The sequence below is a fragment of the Protopterus annectens genome, chromosome 1.part1 (assembly GCF_019279795.1).
Source record: "Protopterus annectens isolate FY-2018-M chromosome 1.part1, PAN1.0, whole genome shotgun sequence".
Taxonomy (NCBI): Eukaryota; Metazoa; Chordata; order Ceratodontiformes; family Protopteridae; genus Protopterus; species Protopterus annectens.
In genome coordinates this window covers 350,233,663-350,256,832 of record NC_056726.1, presented here as the reverse complement: position 1 = coordinate 350,256,832, position 23,170 = coordinate 350,233,663, and the positions used below count along the sequence as shown (strand labels likewise).

Genomic DNA, 23,170 nt, shown 5'->3' with positions numbered 1-23,170 from the left:
GACATCCAGTTTTTTGCATGAAGGGCAAGTTTTCCTCCTAGGGGCACAAGCAATTGGCCAGAGGTGAGGTGGGGAGTGGAGTGGAGAAGTCATTGTGAGTTTTTTTTCCGTAAGGAGGTGGCTTACCACTCCCTGCTTTGGGGGTTGGGGCACTCCATTGCTTAGATCTGTGCATACACTGAGACTGTAATCTGGGTGGTCTGTTTCCCCTGGGCTTGGTTTGAGATGGCCAGGAGGGGGCTGGAAAGGACCAGTATTTGGAAGGGCAATGCCTACCAAATCTAGGGGTTGCACTTGTAAGAATTCTTTAACAGTCTGCATAGACCTAGCTTTTTCTTCCATCTTTTTAAGAACCTCTTCTGCTTTGGTGCCAAACAAACTGTCCTTGTTCAAAGGAACGTCTAATAACTTTGATGTGACGTGGTCTGGCAAGGTCTGCTCCTTGAGCCAAGCATGTCTTCTCAGTACAGAACCAGTGACTGCTGCCCGGCAAGATGCCTCTAGGGCGTCAAAGCTGCACTGTAAAGTATGCTTGCCGACTTGGCTTGCAGAGTGCATAAGCTCCTGCAATTCCTTATTTTCTGCACAGTCTATAAAGGTTGCCACCTTTTGTTTAATAAGTTCCATAGTATGTTGCTAGTACTTCAGCATGTGAAACTGACAATGTAATACCCTAATAGCAAGAGTAGCAGAGGTATATACATTCTTACCCAATCTGTCCAAAGCTCTGGAATCCCTGTAAGAAGGGGTTGGATTCTTGGCTATAGTTGCACCTTGATACCTTTGGGCCCCTGGGAAATGATCTCTGGGTCAGAAGTAGGATTCTTGAAAAGAAATTTGAGAGTCTCAGGTACTCTGTAGTACCTGTCTGGTTTCCTAGGGGCAGGAGGTAAGGTATCAGGAGTAAGAATGGATTCCATAAAAACATCATAAACAACCTCCAGGACAGTGAGTATTTCTAAAGGTCTGTGCTGTGGCAAATCTAGGAATTCCCCGAGTCTCTTTTTGGACTGAGGATAGTCCTGGCATTCCCAGTGGAAATGCTCTCTTAAGGTATGCAAGGTTTCACCAAAAGAAAAATCCTCTGGAGGGGAGGCAGAGAGAATGGATTCCTCTGCATCTGAATCCTCATAAGCAGAAAAGGGCATGTCTTTATAAACCAGATACCTCACAGTCATCAGCGGCAGGGGACTGATCTCTTATCCTCTTAGCAGCGGAAGGCTGACTTCCCCTAATCAGCATAATAAGGTCTTCTGCCATTCTAAGCATTTGTTGTTGAGGCATGGGAGGAGATGCATGCGCTTTGGTCATTGGTTTTCTAGGCGTAGCGCATACTCTTGGCCTAAGAAACTTGGTAGTTTAGATAAAGAAGTCGGTTTGAGTCGAACATTGGCAGTATGAAGAACTGCCTCAGAAGCCGGCGCCTGCACAGCGGCTCCGGGCCCATCCAAGGTTGAGACATCCATAGGTTCCATAGGCAAAGAAGCGTCTCGTGGCATACCGGGCTCTGAATGGGTCTCGGTAGAGGCCTGCGAATCCACAGAAGTGGGCATCAGGGGCTGCGAAAGCACCTCACTGAGTGCCGGTGAACTAGCGACTAGCTTAACAAAAGCGTCGTTGGCACCTTTGGACCTATGCGGTCTGTCTCTGTCTTTATCCTTAAGTTTTTTCGGAATATCAGTAGTCGGATGGCTTACCAAAGCCATTTCAGAATACAGAGATCGAGAGCAGCAGAATTTAGTGACAAAGAGAGCCCAACGATAAATGGTTCGGACGATGAACAAAGCACAAAACCGACAGCAAGGAACATCATGGTTTGGGCCTAAACAGGTGATGCAGTAAGAATGAAAATCTCTGTGTGATATTTGCTTTCCACAGACAAGACAATTGTTAACTTTTTCTGACATCAGTTAGAGCAAGAAAAAAGGATCCCCAACGGGGTACTTAGCTTTAGAAGATTTCAGGATTATTCAATTCGTAAATGAAAATTCAGGTAGCGGCTGACCGGCACTTGCGAACTGCTTCTGCTTCGGGCTCCTTGGCAAGAAAGAATGGTGTTATGGCGTCAGCTGCTTGTTTTTATACCTCTGACAACCTGAAGTCAGTCTTGGAGTGACAGCAACTGACGCAGATATATTATGTTTCTGGTATTCGGGCCGACTGAGGGCTACCTGCAGGCAGATAACCCAAGTGTGATGACTGCAACAGTGAAACATGTAGAACATCAAACTCAGTAGGGTGATCCTAGCCAACAAAATTAAATGAAAAGTCAGATTTGGGTTTCTTGCTACAGCTAGTGATTAAGCTAGAAGATTGGTAAAGGATGGAGTGAAAATCGGTATACCATACAAGAGCAGAATATATGTAATTAACTTAATTTTTGCATATATGCAAATACCTTTTTTTTTTAAATATGCAAGTACTTCAAATATTTTCTGTGTGTACTTTCTGTTATGTTCCCACTGCCTATCAGTCCTTTCCATGACCAACTGTTTCTCTTGTTCCCTCAGCAGGACAAGAATCAATCAGCTCTTTCATTCTCCCATAAGGTAACAGCCAGCCAAAGGAGTCGCACCAAAAAAGAAAGGGGAATAGAGGGAGGGAGTGGCTACTGCAGCAGTGATCATTCAAACATCTACTATTATTGTACGTTCAACTTACACAACTGTATTATGTTCTTCATATTAATCACTGCTGCAGTAGCCTTAGCTATAGGCTAGATTACCATAGCTAACTATATTAGTGAAGTGGAAAGAGAAGGACCCAGGAGAACAGTCCTCACAAAGCTTGATATAGACAGAGAAGGAATCACACTTAGTGCTTTGTAAAAGTACAGTACAGTTGTGTACACTTACCATAAATGTAGATGTTTGAGTGTATTCATTGTTGCAGTCATTACTTTTGGGTTATCTGCTTGCAGGTAGCCCTCAGTCGGCCTGATTAAAAAGGTCTTGGGTCCTGCGTCGGTTGCTGTCCCTTCTTCCATGACATCAGGTCGTCAGGGGTATATAAAACATGCAGCCAACGCCATTACATCAGTTTTTCTTGCCCCAGATGTCAGGTGCCCCCCCAATGGGAAGCAATTAAATATAAAAGTACAAAGATATACCTCCAGCAAAAAAGCAAATACAGCAAAAAGGCTTTTAAGCATAGTAAAGGAAAGTAGAGGTATAGTCAAAAGAAGTTAGGGGGCTGGAGGGAGGGTAACCAGGACTGCAACAGTGAATACACTCGAACATCTACATTTATGGTAAGTGTACACAACTGTACTATGCTCTTCGTGTTTCACTGTTGCAGTCATTACATTTGGGTAGATTCCCAAAGCTATGGTTGGGAGGAGGAATTTAGATAGCATTAGGGCCAGCTATAAGGGGCCCTGTAAGACTGCAGGGGCAAAGCCAGCTCTGGATTTAGAGAAAATTGGCAAATGATAATGCTTGGTGAAAGTATGTACAGAACTCCAGGTAGCAGCTTCTAGGATGTCCCTGGTAGGGACGCCTCTGAGAAAGGCTGTAGAAGTAGATGCAGCCCTGGTGGAGTGAGACCTGATCCCTTGGGGGATAGGTTTTCCATGGTGCTTATAGCAGAAATGAATGCAATGGCTTATCCATTTATAAATGGTTTGCTTTGAAACAGCTTTCCCCTCTGCCCCTGCAGCAAATGCCACCAGCAGTTGTTCAGATTTCCTTTGAGGTTTAGTCCTGTCCAAATATAATCTAAGTTGTCTGTGCACATCTAAGGAATGCAGTATCCATTCCCCTTTATTCTGTGGACTGGGAAAGAAGGTTGGCAAATGAATGGACTGATTAAGAGCCACACTGGATACCACCTTGGGCATGAAGGATGAATTGGTTCTGAGGGACACCCTCTCCACATGAAAGATGATGAAAGGCTTCACTGCCATAAGGGCCTGTAATTCAGATACCCTTCTAGCTGAAGTGATTGCTAAAAGGAAAGCTGTTTTCCAAGAAATACATTTTAAGTCTGCAGTAGCAGCTGGCTCGAAAGGAGGTAGAGTGAGTTTCTCCAAGACAAAGTTAAGGTCCCAGGCTGGGGTTAGACATCTCCTGGGTGGTCTCAAATTTTTGGCCCCTCTGAGGAACTGCTTGAGCAGTGGAAGAGAGAAGACGGGAGGTTCTGTGTTATAATGAGCTGAAATGGCTGAGGCATGGAGTTTAATGGAGAAAAAAGACAGGCCCTTGTGAAGCATCTCAGTTAAGTATTGTAAAATCTGCGGTAAATTGGGTGCTGCTGTGCTCATCCCTTGAGACTGATTCCAGGCAGAGAATCTTTTCCATTTTTCAGCATAAGATTTTCTAGTACTAGGCTTCCTTGCCTCATAAAAAGATATCTATCACAGGTTTGCTGAGGGATGACAAAGGAGAGATTAAGTAGCCAGGCTGCAAGGTTCAGTGTTAGAAGCTGAGGGTGCAGAATCTGGTTCTCCTACTGAGACAGCAGGAAAGGAGTCTGAGGCAGGTGCCATGGAGATAACCATGACACAATGCACAGGAGGGGGTACCAGTGTTGGCGCGGCCAATCTGGAGCAATCAAAATCATCCTTGGTTTGACCCGTTTGATTTTTGGTAGTACTTTGGAGAGCAGGGGCAGAGGGGTGAAGGCATAGACTGATAGGTTTTTCCAGCTGAAGGACAGAGCATCCACTTTCCAGGCTTGCTTGTGGGGAGTCCTTGTGCAAAATTTGTCCAATTGGCAGTTCTGGGGAGAGGCAAACAGGTCTATATCTGGGCACCCCCCATTTGCTTGTCAACAAGATGGAAATACTTGGTTCCAGTTTCCACTCATGTGGGTCCATGAGAATTTGTTTCTCTGGCGTGAGGTAAGACATCTGGGAAGTTGGATTCAAGCTTGCTCCCAGAAATATAATTTGTTGACAGGGTACCAGGTGTGATTTCTTTTTGTTTATGGTGTACCCCAGACAAGTTAGAACCCTTTGTACAAAGGCCAGATTATTCAAAGGTATGCCCTGGCTTTCTGCCTGAATTAGACAATCGTCCAGGTATGGGTATATATGAATATTTCTTTGCCTGCAAAATGCAATAACTGGAGCTAGGCACTTTGTGAATACCCTGGGCGCAGTAGATAAGCCAAAGGGCAGTGCAGAGAACCGATAGTGCGTGTAGCCTGCTATGAAGTGTAGGTATCTTCTGCAAGATTCCTTAATTGGGATGTGCAGGTATGCTTCTTTTAAATCTATTGTTGCCAACCAGGCATCTTTGCCTAGCATAGGAAGTAATTGGTGAAGGGTCAGCATCTTGAATTTTGGTTAACAGCAACACCACCAAGACAGCCGATGACCAAATCATCCCAAAAAACAAGTCGACCCTTAACCCTAACCTAAAATTCTCCCCCATACCCACCAGCACAATAAAAAAACTTTTACTTAAGCTAAAACCCTGTACTCTGGCCCCTGATAATTTACCCCCACACTTTCTGCAGCTAGCAGCAAACTCTGTAGCTTATCCCATCAGCATACTCATTAACAGATCAATTAAAGAATCCCTTGTCCCAGACATCTGGAAAAAAGCATTCATTCTTCCCTTACACAAAGGTGGCACCAACACAGACACCACAAACTTTCGACCCATAGCAATTCTCTCACCCCTCTCTAAAATACCGAAAAAATACATCCATGCCAAACTCCTCAACCACCTGCATGAAAATCAAATTTTATCACCCACTCAGCATGGTTTCAGACAAGGACACAGCACCACTACCGCCCCTCCTATCCTTCCTTGATACAGTTAACCGGGCACGGGATTCTGGTAAAATAATTGCTTCACTTTTCCTTGACCTCTCCAAAGCTTTTGATACCATTTCCCACACTATCCTATTCTCTAAACTATCCACCCTCCACATTTCTCCCCCTATCCTACAATGGTACAACAGCTATCTCTCCAATAGGCAGCAATCCACCAAATGGCAACAGTCTTACTCTCCCTTCCTCAATACATCCACAGGGGTACCCCAAGGCTCCATACTTGGTCCTCTCTTATTTAGCATCTTTATTAACAACTTTCACACCACTCTCCCACAATGCTCAGTAATCCAGTATGTTGATGACTCTACAAAAATATGCACTGCAAATTCCAGCTCTGAACTCCAGCAAATTACCCAGAATGCCCTCACATCTACTGAATCTTGGATGCTTAAAAATAATCTTGCCCTAAATAAAAAAAAAAAAAAAACTGAACTAGTAATTTTTACTCCTAGGAAAACCACTCCATTTGATAAAAAACTCTTCACTATACAAGCCCAAGACAATACCACTATAGAAGTTGTCCCACACACTAAATTACTAGGCATTATTATAGATGAAAACCTTAACTTTGACTTACACAAACAAAAACATCAAAAACACACACCAAAAGCTTGGTATGCTCTACAGGCACCAACATTTTCTTAGCCTCTGTACTAGACAAACCCTTGCAACTACCTTTTTATTACCCTCTCTCCTTTATGTTGCCCCTCTCCTCACCAATATCTGAAATTCTACAAAATCCAAACTTGCTATGTGTTACAACAGAATAGCAAAATTTGCCACCAAGACCACATTCTCATCCCACCACTAAGTCACTGAAACAACTAGGGTGGCTGGAACTCCCCCATCATCTCTCATTCACCCGACTAACTACTGTGCACAAAATAATCTACAGACCCACAGACTGTCCTGCTCTCTCAACTCTACTTGCCAAATACCATTCCAGCAGGCATCTAAGATCTGAAAATCATCTACTTCTAAAAGATAAGCCCACCTTACCTGCTGGTCAACTCCTCTATGCCTTCACCATCGCCAAACTATAGAACTCACTTCCACCTTCTATAAGAAACACAGGCAGCACCACCACCTTCAAACAAATGCTGAAAAATCAATCTCAACTCTTCCTAGCTATGTTCCTGCTCTATAACCTAACCTCTTCACATTCCTTATGTGATTACTAAACTCCTATGTCTTTTGCTAATAATGACTGATGATATTTTCTCCATATTTATTTTTATCTTCACTTGTTGATTCTGGTACATAATACTGATCTCTGTTTATACCAATCTGACTGAATTCATTGAATTCTGCTTTAATGTATATTTTCTGTATATATTGCTGTAATCAAACAAACTAGATTCCTGCTTTTATGTATATATTCTGTATTTGTTACTATATTTACTATCTGTAACACTGTTTCTGCTTCTGTACTAATTAATGTTTATATTTTTTCTGTATCTCGTTGGAGCTTTTCTCCCCGGGCCTCCACTGAAAATGGGCTCTTTTAGGCCCAGTGGACTTATCCCAGTAAACAAATGCAATAAATAAATAAATAAATAAATAAATCTCCAAAAAGGTGTTTAGGCTAGACAGGTCCAGGATAGGACACCATGAATTGTCTTTTCTGGGTACCAGGAAAGTCTCGAGTACAAACCTTGTCCCTTTTCCTCTTCTGGTACCAGTTGAATAGCCACCATGCTTATGAGAGAAAGTACTTGTTTTTGGGCCTCTGCCCACCGATTTCGGGGGTAGGTCCGGCCACCCGTTTGGTGTTGGCAATGTGTGGAAGTGAAATCTGTATACCTCGGACACTATATTTAAAACCCATTTGTCCTGGGTAATGAGTTCCCAATTCTTTGCATTAAGAGCAATCTTTCCCCCCACAGGGGCAGTCAGTTGATAAGTGCTTGGAAATTTTAAAAGGAAGTCATTGAAACAGTGTAGCATAGAGGGGAGTCTTATTATTTCCAGATTTGGAAGTGGAGGCCCCCACTGCTTAGTTCTGTGTGTCCCCTGGGACACAAACTTGGGGTTTTTGCTGTGTCTGGCTTTGGCTTGAGAAGACCTGGAAGGGGCTAGAAAGGACCAATTCTTAAAGGGCCAGTGCCTACTAAATCTAGGAGGATGAACTTGTAAAAAAATCTTTCACAGTTTGCATAGATTTAGCTTTATCTTCCATCTTTTTAAGAACTTCCTCAGCCTTGTTGCCAAACAGGCGGTCCTGATTTAAAGGAGCATCCAACAATTTACCTTTAACATGATCAGGCAAAGATTGTTCCTTAAGGCAAGCATGTCTTCTGAGCATAGACCCAGTAACAGCAGCCCTGCAAGAGGCCTCTAATGAATCAAACCCGCATTGCAAAGTATGCTTTCCAACTTGTTCAGCAGAATGCATTAAATCCTGTAATTCTTTATTTTCCACACAGTCAGGAATCAAACACCATTTTCTGTTTAAGCAGTCCAATAACATGTTGCTGACACTTTAACATATGAAACTGGCAGTTTAAAGCTCTAATGGCCAAGGTTGCAAAAGTGTAAACCTTCTTACCCCATCTATCCAGCGCCCTGGAGTCTCTATCAGAAGGGATATGATTTTTAGCAGTAGAAGCCTTAATGCCCTTGGGCCCCTATGAAATAGTCTCTGGATCTGCAATAGGATTTTTAAAAAGGAACTTGAGGGACTCCGGGACCCTGTAGTATCTGGCAGGTTTTCTGGGAGCAGGAGGCAGCGTATCAGGGGCCAAATTAGATTTCGAAAAACCATCATCAACAATGTCTAGTACAAGAGGAATAGCTAAAGGCCTATGCTGAGGTAGGAGAAGGAAATCCCTAAGCCTCTTTTTTGAATCGGAAAAATCCTGGCTTTCCCAGTGGAAATGCTCCTGTAGAGTATGTAAGGTTTCCCCAAAAGAAAAATCCTCAGGAGGGAAAGCAGAGGGAATGGAGTCCTCTGCATCAGAATCTTCATAAGTAGATAAGGGCAAATCCAGATCATAAGAAGAATCAAAAACAGCAGAATCCTGATCAGAAGATTCATAATCAACTTCAGTCCTAGGCCTCTTAGAAGTGGGGGGGGGGTGTTGGCTACCCCTGATTAGAGTTATTAGATCTTCAGCCATCCTTATCATTTGTTTTTTTGGGCATAAAGGCCTGAGCATGTGGCCTGGGCATCGTTTTTTAGGCATGGATCGAGATTTAGGCCTAAGTAAAGAAGGAGGCGTTGGTTTAATATGAAAGTCCGTAGGCCTGAATACACGCTCAGAAGCTGGTGCCTGCACAGCGGCTCCAGACTCATCCAAGGTAGAGACATCCGCGGGTTCCATAGTTGAAGCACCTTGCAGCATACCGGACTCTGAATGGGTCTCAGTAGAGGCCTGCGAATCAGAAGTAGCAGGTAACAGGGGCTGCGAAAGCGCCTCACTGAGTACCGGCGAACTGGCGACTGGCTTAGAAGAGTCATTGGCAAGTTTTGGACCTCGGCGGCCTGTCTCTGTCTTTATCTTTGCATTTTTTCAGAATCCTAGTAGTCAGATCGCTAACCGATGACATTTCTGGATAATTAAACAGAGAACTGAAATATTTAGAGGCAAAAATATACCGAAGACGGATAGTGCGCTGATTAAATAAAGCACAAAACTGACAGCAAGGTACGTTGTGGTCAGTGCCTAGGCAAGGAATACAGTACAAATGAAAATCTTTATGAGGTATTTGCTTTCCACAAGTAATACAATTATTAACTTTTACTGACATCGGTAAGGAGTAAGAAAAAGTTTCCCCAATGGAGTACTTAGCTTTAGTTGAAGACTTTGGTTCTGAAACTCGAAAATGAAAATTTCAGGAGTTGGACGACCGGCACTTGCGAACTGCTTCTGCTTCAGGCAACGCACGGCAAGAAAGACTGATGTAATGGCATCGGCTGCATATTTTATACCCCTGACGACCTGATATCATGAAAGAAGGGACAGCAACCGACGCAGGACCCAAGACTTTGTTAATTAGGCCAACTGGGGGCTACCTACAAGCAGATAACCCAAATGTAATGACTGCAACAGTGAAATATGAAGAACATGTACAGAGGACCAAATAGCAGCTTCTAGAATCTTACAGAATCCAAGCCTTTCCAAAAAGCTACAGATGAAGCCAAGGCCCTGGTACAGTGGGCCTTGACCATACCTGCAATAGATTTGTTATAGTGGGTATAACAAAAGGTAACAGCTTTAGGCAACTATTTGGAAATGGTCTGTTTTGACACTGGTTGTCTCTTCTTACCATCAGAAGAAATGAACAATTGATCCGAAAATCTGAAAGATTTAGTTCTGTCAAAATAGTACCCAAGTTGTTCATGGATAACCAAGATATGGAGTATCCTTACTTCTTCATTTTTAGGTTCAGGAAAGAAAACAGGGAGATGGATAGTTTGGCTTAAAGAAAACTGGATACCACTTGAGGCATAAAATAAGGATTAGTTCTCACAGAAACCCTGTCCCTGTGGAAAAACAGCCAGATAAGCTTGTTCAAATGGAGCAAAATGTTAGATTCTCTAAAACAAAATTAAGAACCCAAGGAGGGACTACTGGTTTTCTTGGAGGCCTCTTATGCAAAACCCCTTTCACAAACATTTTGACATTTGACTACCTTGAGAAAGGAGGATCCTTTGGCAGACAGACTGAAATAACTGATAAATTAACCCTGACAGAGGAATAAGAATAGCTACAAGATAGTAATGGATACAGATATTGTAATATCAAAGAACACCAACCCTGAATGGGTGCTAGTTATGTTGTTGCCACTAACTAGTAAACCTTTTCTATTTGCTAATATATGATTTTCTAGTAGAAGACTTTCTTGCCTCCATTCGTATCTGCTGCACATCCTCAGAAAACAGATACCTAAAAGGAATTAAGACTGTATCATCCAGGCAGTAATTTGAAGATGACTGATGTTGGGGTGTATCAAACACCCCTATATTCCTATGTGAGTATATTCAGTCTGTGAGGAAGTTTGCGGTAATTATCCCTGGACATTTCCAAAAGAAGGGAGAACCACAGTTGCCTGGGCCAGAAGAAAGTCACCACAGTGACCTTGGGGGATTCCTTCTGAATCTTCAGAAGTATCCTGAATATTAATGGAAAGGGTGGAAAGGGATAAAGGAACACTCCTAACCAAAGAAAGGAAAGAAAAGGCATCTATCTTCTCTTTCAGGCCTTCTTGCAAACTTCTGTTCCAGGACTTCATGCCACTTGACTGCTCAGAGAGGAGGCAGAGAGGTCTTCTTGAGGAATTCTTGACAGATGATCAAATCTTGATGGACCCCCTGATATGGCTTCCATTTGTGAGGTTCCCCTGGTCCTGCTCAGCTTGCCTGCCATGCAGTTTGATCTGATGGAATGTAGGATACCTGCAGAATGAGATTGTGCTGTAAAGCTATAGCCTAAGGTAACATGGCTAGCTTGCAAAGGAGGTATGAGTTGGTTCCCCATTGCTTGCTGATGTACCAGATGACTGTAGTATTATCTGTAATCACTTGAAAAGATCTCAGGGACTAAAGATGGTTCAGAGAGTTGAGTGCCTTGATCAGGGTAAGCATCTCCTTAATATTTATGTGTATGTATCTTTCCTTGGTGTACTACACTCTTTGAACTTTTATCGCTCCAGAAACTGCTTCCCAAGCAAAGTTTGCAGTGTCTGTGCTGACTGACTGCTTTGAAGCAGGGAGGGAGTAGAGACGACCTGGATTTAAGGATAACCATTGTTTCCGCCAAAAGATTTCTCTTCTGACAAACCCTAACTCTGGGATCTGAAAAGATTAAGGGTATTGATGCTGGGACCAAAGAGATTTTAAATACCACTATCTTTCTCATATGGAGTTTTGCCGGGGGGGGGGGGGGGTCATGAGAATCATCAATACCATGCGACCCAAAAATCTTGAGGTATTCTCTCGCAGTGACTAAAGTCGGAGTGAAAAATCTTACAAAAAGATCTAGATAAAAATCCATTTCTCCTGTGGAAGAAAAGCTCTTTGACTTAAGGTGTCTAGCTGATACCTCAGAAACACAATCCTATGTGAGGGAGTCAAAGTCTTTTGGGTGTTTTCTTAGAATCACTGTTTATGCAAGAGCTCTCTCACCCAAGAGACAGATTCCTGACACCTTGAAAAAAGACTCTGCAAAGATAAGCAAGTCATCTAAATAAATATAGATACCTCCCCTAGCCTGCAATGAGCTATAATCAGAGCTGGACACTTTGTGAACAATCTTGTTGTAGTTGTAGTCCATAGTCCTTGGCAGGATATAACCCACACAGCCAAGGCAACTGCAGCAGTGATCAATATGAAGAACATCTTACATTTTAGCACCCCAATTAAGATCATGTAGAAATGATTCATCTTTACTAAATACATATGCGAGTGCCAGGGCTTGGCTAATACCCAAGGCTCTAGTGCACATTTACCATACACAGAAAGGAAGTATAACTTTAAAGAGTATTAGGTGCCAGTACTGGCAATCAAACTCCTTATCACTGGCCTCATATAACAAAAATGGACAACAGTGGTGCAGATGTTAAAGTCTGGAGCCCCTGTCCATTACACAGGTGTCTTAAGCAAATGATGCCAGTTCAGCAAACCGCATCAGAGTCAGGAGAAGACACTTCCAAGCATATTCTGTGATGCGTGGGCAAAGAACAGCACAGCTGTTTATTACTTAATTTAGTAATTTCCAAGATAATAGTAAGCTGTTAGAGGAGAGGAGTCTACCAGTTAGCAAAAAGGATTAAAATTACGAAGTGTTAATGAGTTGCTTGCTGTATTCCAGGGTTTGACTTGTCTAATGACTGAGCAAGTCACATGCCCAGGCATGCTCCTGGAGTCAATCTGAAAAATGTCCAGATGGAGTGCTCTATTCCAGTCAATCAAGTAATCAATAAATAATGATATTTTGTTCAAATTTCATATGCTGTTTTAAGAAGGAATTTAAAGCGGTCATGTTTTTCTAGTGCAAGACACCCTTTTGGGGGGCAGTGGTGCAGTGGTTAGAGTTTCCTCCTCACAGCAAGAGGTTCTCTGGTTTGATTCTTGGCTAGGGTGCCTTCTGTGTGGAGTCTGCATGTCATTCGCATGGGTTTCCTCTGGGTGCACCAGTTTCCTCCCACATTCCAAAGATGTGTCTGGAGCATTTCTTCCCGGGCTTTCACTGAAAATGGGCTCTGTCTCAGTCGGACTTTCCCAGTAAACAAATGTTAAATAAATAAAATAAATTTATAGTATTCAATGCATTGACGAATAACACTTTTTAATGAGATTCCAAAATAAAAAAAATTACAGTATTAGCAAAACTTTTTAATGTTTAATATTCTCATATAAACAAATTAGTCTTTGATTCCTGCACCCTTGATAAGTAAATATGCTGACCAAGATAATGCATGTACTCTCTACTTCTCTACAAATCCTTCCACCTTTATAAAAGGTTAGGCTGGTTCAAAGCTCTTTCACTGCTTACTTAATCAGTCTCCACACTAGATTAAATACCTGTTGAATGAGTTCGCCATCTGCCACATTGAAAGCTACAAAAGTTAAGTGCTTCTGTGGAGCCACACCCAGCACATAAACCACTCCTGCTCCTCCAGAGTACAGCATCTCATACTGAACAACATCACTAAGGACAAAGAGAAAGAAAAGATGTTTACTTAACATATCGAATAAATCAGTGCAAATACATACCCATGTGTTTTTGCATTTACATATACATATATTGCAATACCATTTCAGGTGACAGTAAAAGCACATAACAGCACATTCTATACCACCCATCCAAAAATGAAGCAATGTATAAAATCTCCAAATGTCTAAAACAATTCTGTTTGTAACTACAGCAAACACAGGTGCATGAACATACATTTGCCCTTATGATTAGTATTCACATGCTCTGCCTTGAGATAAGCACACGTCCTTATTCAAAGGTAACACATATAAACATAGGCTACATGGCATGCTCTTTTCTCTGGAACAGATGGGGAAACCCACACTGCATGCCTAGAATACCCACAATAAGACTATGACACACTTGTTCATAGGCTCATAGGTGTGTACTGGGCTAATGACCCTGGAGCCTATATAAGCCTAGCCCAAGAAGAATCCCTGGCGTCGTGCCATTCAGTTAGTTCCCAGTACCCCTGTCAACCAAGGCCACTAACGTGAAGTTTCACTTTATCGGTGAGATGCCTGTACTTATCTCCAGAGCTCCAAAGTAAATATTAGGATCCTGTATACTTTGGTGACAACCACATTTTCTTCCCAAATTACACACTGTTTAAAATGTTGTGCTGTTTGATTAGCCTGAGAACAACTGTCCATGAAGAATGCTGCTGTTCACCAGCCTACCAAACAAAATATTAAAATTAATTCAATTACACGTAATATAGCTCTGTTGTGTATATCTTGCATACCTGTCAGGCAAACTCTCCATCCACTTCTGGTGTCCATTAGAAGGGTAGTGAAGAGAAATTGCGCCTTTCTTCACCACTGCAATATATTTCACACTGTCAGATGTAGCGACCAAACCAGCCAGCTGAAAACTGAAAGTCAGAAACTTTTTAAGAAAACTTCAGGAAAAGCTAGACACAAACATCCTACAAGACTATGGTTTCCACTTATCACCAAGCAACATGACAGAAACAATGAGAGCATTTCCTGAACTCAAGAAATCAAGCGAATTCTTTTTCTGCAGTATGTCAATTTCTCTACGGCTGTAAATTACACTAAACACCATCCATAAATCACATACAGTTAAAGAAACTCACAGTGTATACCACATTTTCTAACAGATTTAAAATATTGTGGATATACATTGATGTATAACAGAAGCAAGCAAGAAAAAAACAAACAATGCACTGACTAGGTAAATCAAAGAAGTAAACCACACGTTTCTTAGTGTCTGTGTATATTTTTACTTTTAATACCAGCATGAGATTATCCAATCAACAATTATCAAAACGTTAAAGGCATCACTAGGTTAAGTAAAATATTACCTATTACTATAACGAAGCTGCAAAAATACTAAAAAATGAAAAGAACTGAATGTATATGGGGTATAAAATTTTAAATGACAATTAAAAAGCTACAAGCAAGATGAATGCCATGTGGTATACTTTCTTCTAGAGTGCTCAGTCTGATTAAAGACAAACTCATACAGGTTAAACAGTGTGTGTCTGTGTGTTCATCCACCATCCTAACCCAATAAACTCAGAAACATTACATAGTTTTCCACACTCTTGTGATCTGTAGTCTGTATCTGTAGAATCTGAGAATATGTAGTAGTAATGGAAAATGTTCGATTTCAACCATTTATGTGTCTGAAAACAAGGAAGTATAATTTTAACTCAGAAAAAAAATGTTCCAACTGCAGCCATCAGGAATCCCCTCATTTCAAGGAAATCTACTAGAAAAATGGAAACTTTGGAAATAAAAAAAAAATGATTTATTCCTTATTAAAAGTGGATTAGTCCAGGAGCCTGAAAAGGACCAATGTGTTGCATTCCTGCAAAGATCTGCTCTGGTAGAGTTTTTAGCTGAATCTAGAACAGACTCTGTTGGTAAAAAAGGGATAAGTAGTAGGGCATATACAATATTATAGCAATAACCCACACCTAGGTGTGGGTAATGCTGGATTTACCCACAGTTGGTGTGGTTTGGTCACGAGGGCGAAGCCCGAGTGGCCAAACAAAGACAACTGGTAAATCCAGCATTACCCACACCCAGAAGTGGTTATTGCTATACAATGACATTATTTAAGAAAAAAAATAATTACTTTTCTTAAATAATGGCATTGTATAATGCCTCCTTGCTGCCCTTCCGCAGCTGTCTGGTATTCTGTGGCAGGTCTGATGTACTGCGGATGTGTATGCCTATGCGGTAAATCAGAGCTGTGGGCAAATGCAATGGAGAAAGCAAGATCTCCGTTGCTTTTTACAAACTGTTTCGCTATGTTAAATGGGTTTAACATAGCGAGACTTTAAAAAGCAAAGGAGAATCTCCGTTGCTTTTTTTAAAGCTGTCTCGCTATATTAAACCCATTTAACATAGCGAGACAGTTTTGTAAAAAGCAACGAAGAAAGCAAGATCTCCATTGCTTTTTACAAACTGTCTTGCTATGTTAAAGGAGTTTAACATAGCGAGACAGCTTTAAAAAAAAAACAGAGAATCTCCGTTGCTTTTTTTAAAGCTGTCTCGTTATGTTAAATCTCCTCTGCTGTAAAAAAAGAGTTATAGGAATGGAAAAAGTTCGGGTGACCAGACCTTTTTCCATTACTATAACTCTGATTTACAACGTGCACGCTGACCAATTAGCGTGCACGTTTTTGAATATTAATGGGGTGGTCATTGTATAATGCACTAGAACTACAGGGATCAATCACAATTTCATTAAACACTGAATAAGAGTATTTTACTCGAAAGCTTTGTTCTGCTATTTATGCTGTTTATGTCCTGCGCTATTAAACTATTTATTGAATGGTGGACTTGGACTTTTTCCTGGTAGATAGCAAATGTTGGAGATATAATGATGTAGAAAGAGGTAACTGGGAACATAGGTTTTGGGAGCGTAATGAGTTGGCAGACTTCGAAACTTCCCTACACAGTACTTGGTCAGAAATTAAGTGAACAAATGAGTGTAACTAATGAAATACAGGATCTGTACTGCCTAGACATAGTAAAACCTTGCTACGTTTAATTCTGGTGGCTTCCAAAAAAACAGGAATTACTAGAAAATGGGAATCAAAGTCTAAACCAATTGCATTTGCAGTAGTGAATATAGTAACAGAGACAAAAAAATAGAAGTGGGATCTTTAGAAAGAGCTAGAAGTGAAATACACGGAAAAACGGTAATTAAGGGAACAGTAAATGCAGAATAATGTTTTGGAGGAGAAGTGAGACTTAAGGGAAGGAAGGAATTGAACAATTAATGTAATGCTGGATTGATGATAGTTGCACAAAAAACATATGGAATATATTATGTTTGTAACTAGGAAAGTACAGTTGTGTACACTTATAAAAATAACTGTGCTGTTTGTAACTAGGAAAGTACAGTTGTGTACACTTATAAAAATAACTATGCTGATTTCCGAAGGTCCTTAGTCCTGTCCAGGTAAAACCTGAGCTGTCTGTGCACATCAAGAGAATGTAGGATCCTTTCACCTCTATTGAGAGGATTAGGAAAGAAGGTAGGAAGGTGTATGGACTGATTAAGAGTCAGGCTGGAAACCACCTTAGGCATAAAGGAGGCATTAGTCCTCAGAGAGATTCTATCTGAATGGAAAATAAGAAAAGGCTCCACGGCCATCGAAGCTTGCAGCTCCGAAACCCTCCTTGTTGAAGATATAGCCAAGAGGAAGTCGGTCTTCCAAAAGAGAAACTTTAATATGTAGAGGCAGCTGGCTCAAAAGGAGGAAGAGTGAGTTTCTCCAGAACAAAATTAAGATCCCAGACTGGAGTAGATGCTCTTCTGGGAGGTTTTAGATTGCAAGCACCTCTGAGAAACATTTTCATCAGGGGATGAGAGAAAATGAGCTGTTCAAGAGAACAATGAGCAGAGATGGCTGAAGCATGGATCTTGATAAAGGAAAAAGAAAGACCACCCTGAAGTAAATCAGCCAGGTATTCCAGGATCAGAGGAAGGGTAGGTTGAGAAGCGGACTCCCCTCTAGCCTGCATCCATTGAGGGAACCTTTCCCATTTGCCTGCATAGGATTTCCGAGTGCTAGGCCTCCCGGCCACCCTCAGCATGTCAACCACCTGTTGGGAAAGGGAGGAAGAAAGGGAAGGAGTCATACAATGAGTCATGCTGCCAAATGGACAGACTGAAGATGAGGATGTAGAATGTTTCCTTTTTCCTGAGCCAAAAGATCTGGCTTCAGAGGAAGATGCCAAGGAGGAAGATGGGAGAGACTGTGAAGCAGCGGATACCAATGCTGTCTGGGCCAGTCTGGAGCTATGAGAATAGTCCTTGGACATTCATCCCTGATATTCACTAATACTCTGGGAAGAGGAGGAAAAGGAGGGAATGCGTACACTGATAGCAATGTCCAAGGGAAGGACAGATCATCCACTTTCCAGGCTCTGCTGTGCTGCTGTCTGGTGCAAAAGAGAGGTAGCAAATTGTTGTCCGAGGAGGAGAAAAAATCCACCTGAGGAGTGCCCAAACGTTGAATGATGCTGTAAAAGACTATTCTGTTCAGCTGCCACTTGTGAGGATCCAGGGTTTGCCTGCTCAACTGGTCTGCCAAAACATTGAGCCTTCTTGGAAGAAACTGAGCTAGAAGATGCAGGTCCAGGGATGCTGCCATAGACCAAAGATTCATGCTTTGCCTGCACAGGGGGTAAGAATGAGTCCCTCCCTGCTTGTTGATGTACCACATGACCGTAGTGCTGTCTGCCCTGACAAGCAGGGTCCCTGGAGAAAGAAGACACTTGAAAGCCAGTAAGGCCTGCTGAACTGCAATCAACTCCTTTAGATTTATGTACAGGTGCATCTGCTGGGCATTCCAAATGGCCCTGTATGCATCTGCCATCCAGGTGTGCTCTCCAGGTGTAGTCCGATGAGTCTGTAGTCAGAACTTGAGTGGCAAGCGGTGTCCAAAAAGGCATGCCTTTGTTTTGTAGACAGGCTGTTGCCCACCTTAGAAACTCCATCTGCAGAGATGGAAGCAGAGGAATCATCATATCCAAGTCCTCTGAGTGTTGACACCAAATGTTCTTGAGGTACCATTGCAATTTCCTCATATGCAGTCTTGCATATGGAATCATGAGAATACAAGATGCCATGAATCCCAGAGCTTGCAGGTAATTTCCTTGCAGGGAGCTGGGACAGGCTTGCCAAGTCCTTGAAGTAAACTGAAAGAGTTGTCTGCTTCTCCTGGGTGAGATGTATCATCTGGGTGGCTGCGTTCAGACTCGCTCCCAAGAACGTTATCTCCTTGGATGGTACCATTTTCGATTTTTCCACAATGAGAGTGTAACCCAGGGAAGAAAGAATCTTTACGAATTCCAGATTCTTTAATAGCTGTTCTCGAGAACTTGCTTGAATCAGTCGTCCAAGTATGGGTAAATCTGTATTTTCTTCTGCCTGCAAAAAGCAATGACTGGGGCCAGGCACTTTGTGAAGACTCTGGGAGCAGTAAATAAGCCAAAGGGCAGCGCAGAGAACTGGTAATGTTGCTCGCCCACTCTGAAATGAAGGTACTGCCTGCAACTTTCCCTGATAGGAATGTGCAGATATGATGCCTCTGAGATCCAACGTTACCAGCCAGCAACAGATGTAGAGTGAGCATTTTGAACTTTGGTATTACTAGAAAAGAGGTCAGAATGGAAAAATTCAGGATAGGACATCAGGTGCCTTCTTTTTTTGGAACTAAGAAAAGCCTGGAATAAAAGCCCTGGCCTACCCGCTGAGCAGGGACCAATTCTATTGCTCCCAGATGAGATAGACAAAATTTGTATTTCTACTTCTGCCCTTTGGTTTGGAGGAACGTCCAGAAATCCCTTGGGAGCCAGAAAGGTGCGGAAAGAAAACTTGTGCCCTAGACACACCGTTCTGAGCACTCATTTGTCATCTGTGATTGTGGCCCAGACATCCGCAAAAAGGGCCAACCTTCCCCCTTAAGGACTCTCCCAGCAAGCAAGAACAGGCAGAAGTTGTAAAAAGTAATTGAAAATGTTTTGATTGAGATGCAGGCTTGGAGCTTCCCCCTTTAGAAGTGGACGCCTGCCACCGCCTAGACCTTTTGGAGGTAGCCCCCTGCTCCCTAAAAGATTTGCAACCTCTAGTCCTGGAATGGTTCTGTCTGCTGGTACCAGGAAAGGTCCAACTCTTGGAAGGGTAATTCCTATAAAGTGAGGGGATTGAACTTGCAGAAAATCCTTAACAGTTTGCATGGACTTGGCCCTATTCTCCATCTTCTTCAGCATCTCCTCTGCTTTGCTGTCAAAAAGACTTGTCTTTATGCAAAGGTACATCCAAAAGCTTAGCCTTGACAGGTTCTGGAAGAGGCTGTTCTCTGAGCCAAGCATGCCTTCTAATAACAGATCCAGTAGCCATAGCCCTGCTGGAGGCTTCAAGGATGTCAAAACCACAATGCAAAGAATGCTTATTGACCAGACTGGCTGAATTCAGTAACTCCTGCATGTCTTTACTCTCTGCCAAAAGAGGTACACTGGCTATCCTAGACTTAACAGCTCCAAGGTGTGCTGCTGGTACTTCAGCATATGAAAAAGACAACTGGTAGCCCTAATAGCTAGGGTGGCAGAGGTATAAACCTTCTTGCCCCACCTATCTAGGTCCCCAGACTCCCTGTCAGAGGGAACAGGATTCCTGGTAACAGTGGCCTTAACTCCTTTGGGGCCCTGAGAAATAACCTCTGGATCAGCCAATGGATTCCTGAAAAGAAACAGATGAGAATCAGGGACTCTGTAGTACCTGTCAGGTTTCCTGGGAGCAGGAGGAACTGAATTTGGAGACCAGGAATTTTCCAGAAAAACATCAACAACTTCCAACACAGGGGAAATAGGGAGAGGCCTATGCGGAGGTAAATCCCGAAACTCCCTAATCCGTTTCTTGGATTGGGGATAATCCTGACTTTCCCATTTAAAATGTTCTCTGAAGGTATTTAAAGTATCACCAAAAGAGAAATCCACTGGAGGAGAGGCCGAAGGGATGGACTCCTCTGCATCTGAATCCTAAAAAGGAGAAAAAGCCTGAGAAAATACCTCTTCATCAGCAGAAATGCTGGAAGAATCAGAACCTGAGCAGGGCAAAGCCTCAGGGGAAACATCCCTACTCCTTTTAGGAGGAGGCGGCTGAGAACCCCTAATAAGATTCAACAAATCATTAGCCATTTTAACCATTTGGGACTGAGGGGAACGAGAAGAAGCTGGAGCCTGCATTTTCACAGGCTTACAAATGGAAGATTTACCTGCAAGCCTGAAGGATTTGGGGGGCCTGGCAACTGCCGAAGTTGTAGCAGAGGTTGAAAGAAGAAGTTTGCTGTCAGAATGTAAAACGGAAGCCTCAGACACCGGAGTCAGCTTAGCAGCTCCGGCTCCAGCAGAAGAGGTGACCGGTGACAGGTCAGAAGGCAAAATGGAGGCTGAAGGCCTAAGCGACTCGGACTCAATCAAGGCCTACCGCCTGACTGATGACCAACTTAACCTCATCCGAGGACTTAGCTTTCTGAGGCCTGTCGTGGTACTTATCCTTGTGTTTCTTTGGAACATCCGAAGCCTGAAGACCGGCGGATGCCATACAATGAACTTAGGCCAAACTCCAAAATGCCTAGCCAAAATCGTAACCCAACAACAGATAGTACGCGGACTAAAGGAGGCACAGAGATCACACTTGGGAACGTCATGGTCAAGGCCTAAACAAATAACGCAAAAGGAATGAAAATCTCTATGGGGAATCTACTTTCCACAGGTAAGGCAATTATTAACTTTTTCTGACATTCGTTAAGGCAAGAAAAGAGGATCCCCAATGGGGTACTTAGCTGTAGTAGACTTCAACTGTTGTAGTCGGAAACCAACAAAGGTAAACTGACGACCAGCACTTGTGCATGAAAAGCTTCTGCTTCAGGATCCGCTGCAAGGAAGACTGAGGAAGTGACGTCGGCCGCCTCCTTTTGTATCGGACACCCTAACGTCCTTTACAACCGATGGCATTTTTACTTACCTTTGGTATTCTGGCCGACTGAGGGCTACCGGGAGCTGGATAACACATTTGTTAGGACTGCAACAGTGAAATACGAACACAGTTTGTTTTTCTTTATATAAATGCATGTTTGTCTTAGTCTTAACTGTTCAGAATGCAAAACTACCTTCAGCTGCACACTTCTTTACTCTCTCTGAAAGTTTGCTAATAGAAAAAAAAAACAAGCTTACATCTTTTCAGATGCAAGAAACTTAGTATTTTTCATGGCTTTCATTATTTTGTGTTATTTTTCAAGCCTACTTCCTTACAAAAAAAAAAAAACATTTCTTTATAGCTTAAGTTAAAGGCATTAATTTAGACATTCACCTTTCCGAAAATAAGAGAAAATATCTAAATACTACATATAACATAATCAGTGCACTTTTACACCTCATCCCAAACCCAGCATCCCAATCACAGCATACAGGAAAGACTCTTCCATATTTAAACTACCCCAACAACACACTACACAAAAAGTACAGTTGTGTACACTTACCATAAACGTAGATGTTTGAGTGTATTCACTGTTGAAGTCATTACATTTGGGTAATCTGCTGGCAGGTTGCCCTCAGTCGGACTGATTAACAAAGTCTTGGGCCCTGCGTCGGTTGCTGTCTGTTCTTCCATGACGTCAGGTCATCAGGGGTATAAAACATGCAGCCGACGCCATTACATCAGTTTTTCTTGCACCAGATGTGCCCCCCAAATATATATACACACACATACATATATATATATATATATATATATATATATATATATATATATATATATATATATATATATAATTAAAAACACAAAAACACAAAAATAAACCTTCAAACAAAAGCAAATACACCAAAAAGGCTTTTAAGCATAGTAAAAGAAAGTAGAGGTATAGTAAGGGAAAAACAGGGGGCTGGAGGGAGGGTAACCAGGACTGCAACAGTGTCTACATTTATGGTAAGTGTACACAACTGTACTATGTTCATCGTGTTTCACTGCTGCAGTCATTACATTTGGGTAGACTCCCAAAGCTATGGTTGGGAGGATGGATTTATACAGCATTAGGACCAGCTATAAGGCCCTGCAAAACAGCAGTGGCAAAGCCAGCTCTAGATTTAGAGAAAATTGGTAAGTGATAATGCTTGGTGAAGGTATGAACTGAACTCCAGGTAGCAGCTTCTAGAATATCCCTGGTAGGAACACCTCTGAGAAAGACTGTTGAAGTAGATGCCTCCCTGGTGGAATGAGATCTGATCCTCTGGGGGATAGGCTTTCCATGATGCTTATAACAGAAATGAATATAACGGCTTATCCATTTAGAAATGATTTGCTTTGAAATAGCCTTCCCCTCTGCCCCTGCAGCAAATGCTACCAGCAGTTGTTCAGATTTTCTTCGAGATTTAGTCCTGTCCAAGTAGAATCTAAGGTCTGTGTACATCCAATGAATGCAGAATCCACGCCCCCTTGTTCTGTGGGTTGGGAAAGAAAGTTGGCAAATGAATGGACTGATTAAGAGCCACACGGGATATCACCTTGGGCATGAATGATGGACTGGTCCTGAGTGACACCCTGTCTGCATGAAAGATGATGAAAGACTCCACTGCCATAAGGGCCTGTAATTCAGATATCCTTCTAGCTGAAGTGATTGCTAAAAGGAAGGCTGTTTTCCAGG

The 23,170-nt window shown here is 42.3% G+C and overlaps 1 protein-coding gene across 1 annotated transcript in view; it reads right to left on the bottom strand.

Annotated features, from left to right (window-relative positions):
* The window catches only part of EMC1 (ER membrane protein complex subunit 1), a 1,424,536-nt gene that overhangs the window by 1,240,631 nt on the left and 160,735 nt on the right, over positions 1–23,170 (bottom strand). The window contains exons 6-7 of the mRNA XM_044087063.1: positions 14,225–14,353; positions 13,308–13,434 (exon numbers count right to left, since the gene is read on the bottom strand). Coding sequence (XP_043942998.1) covers positions 13,308–13,434; positions 14,225–14,353 — 256 coding nt within the window. The remainder of the gene's footprint in view (positions 1–13,307; positions 13,435–14,224; positions 14,354–23,170) is intronic.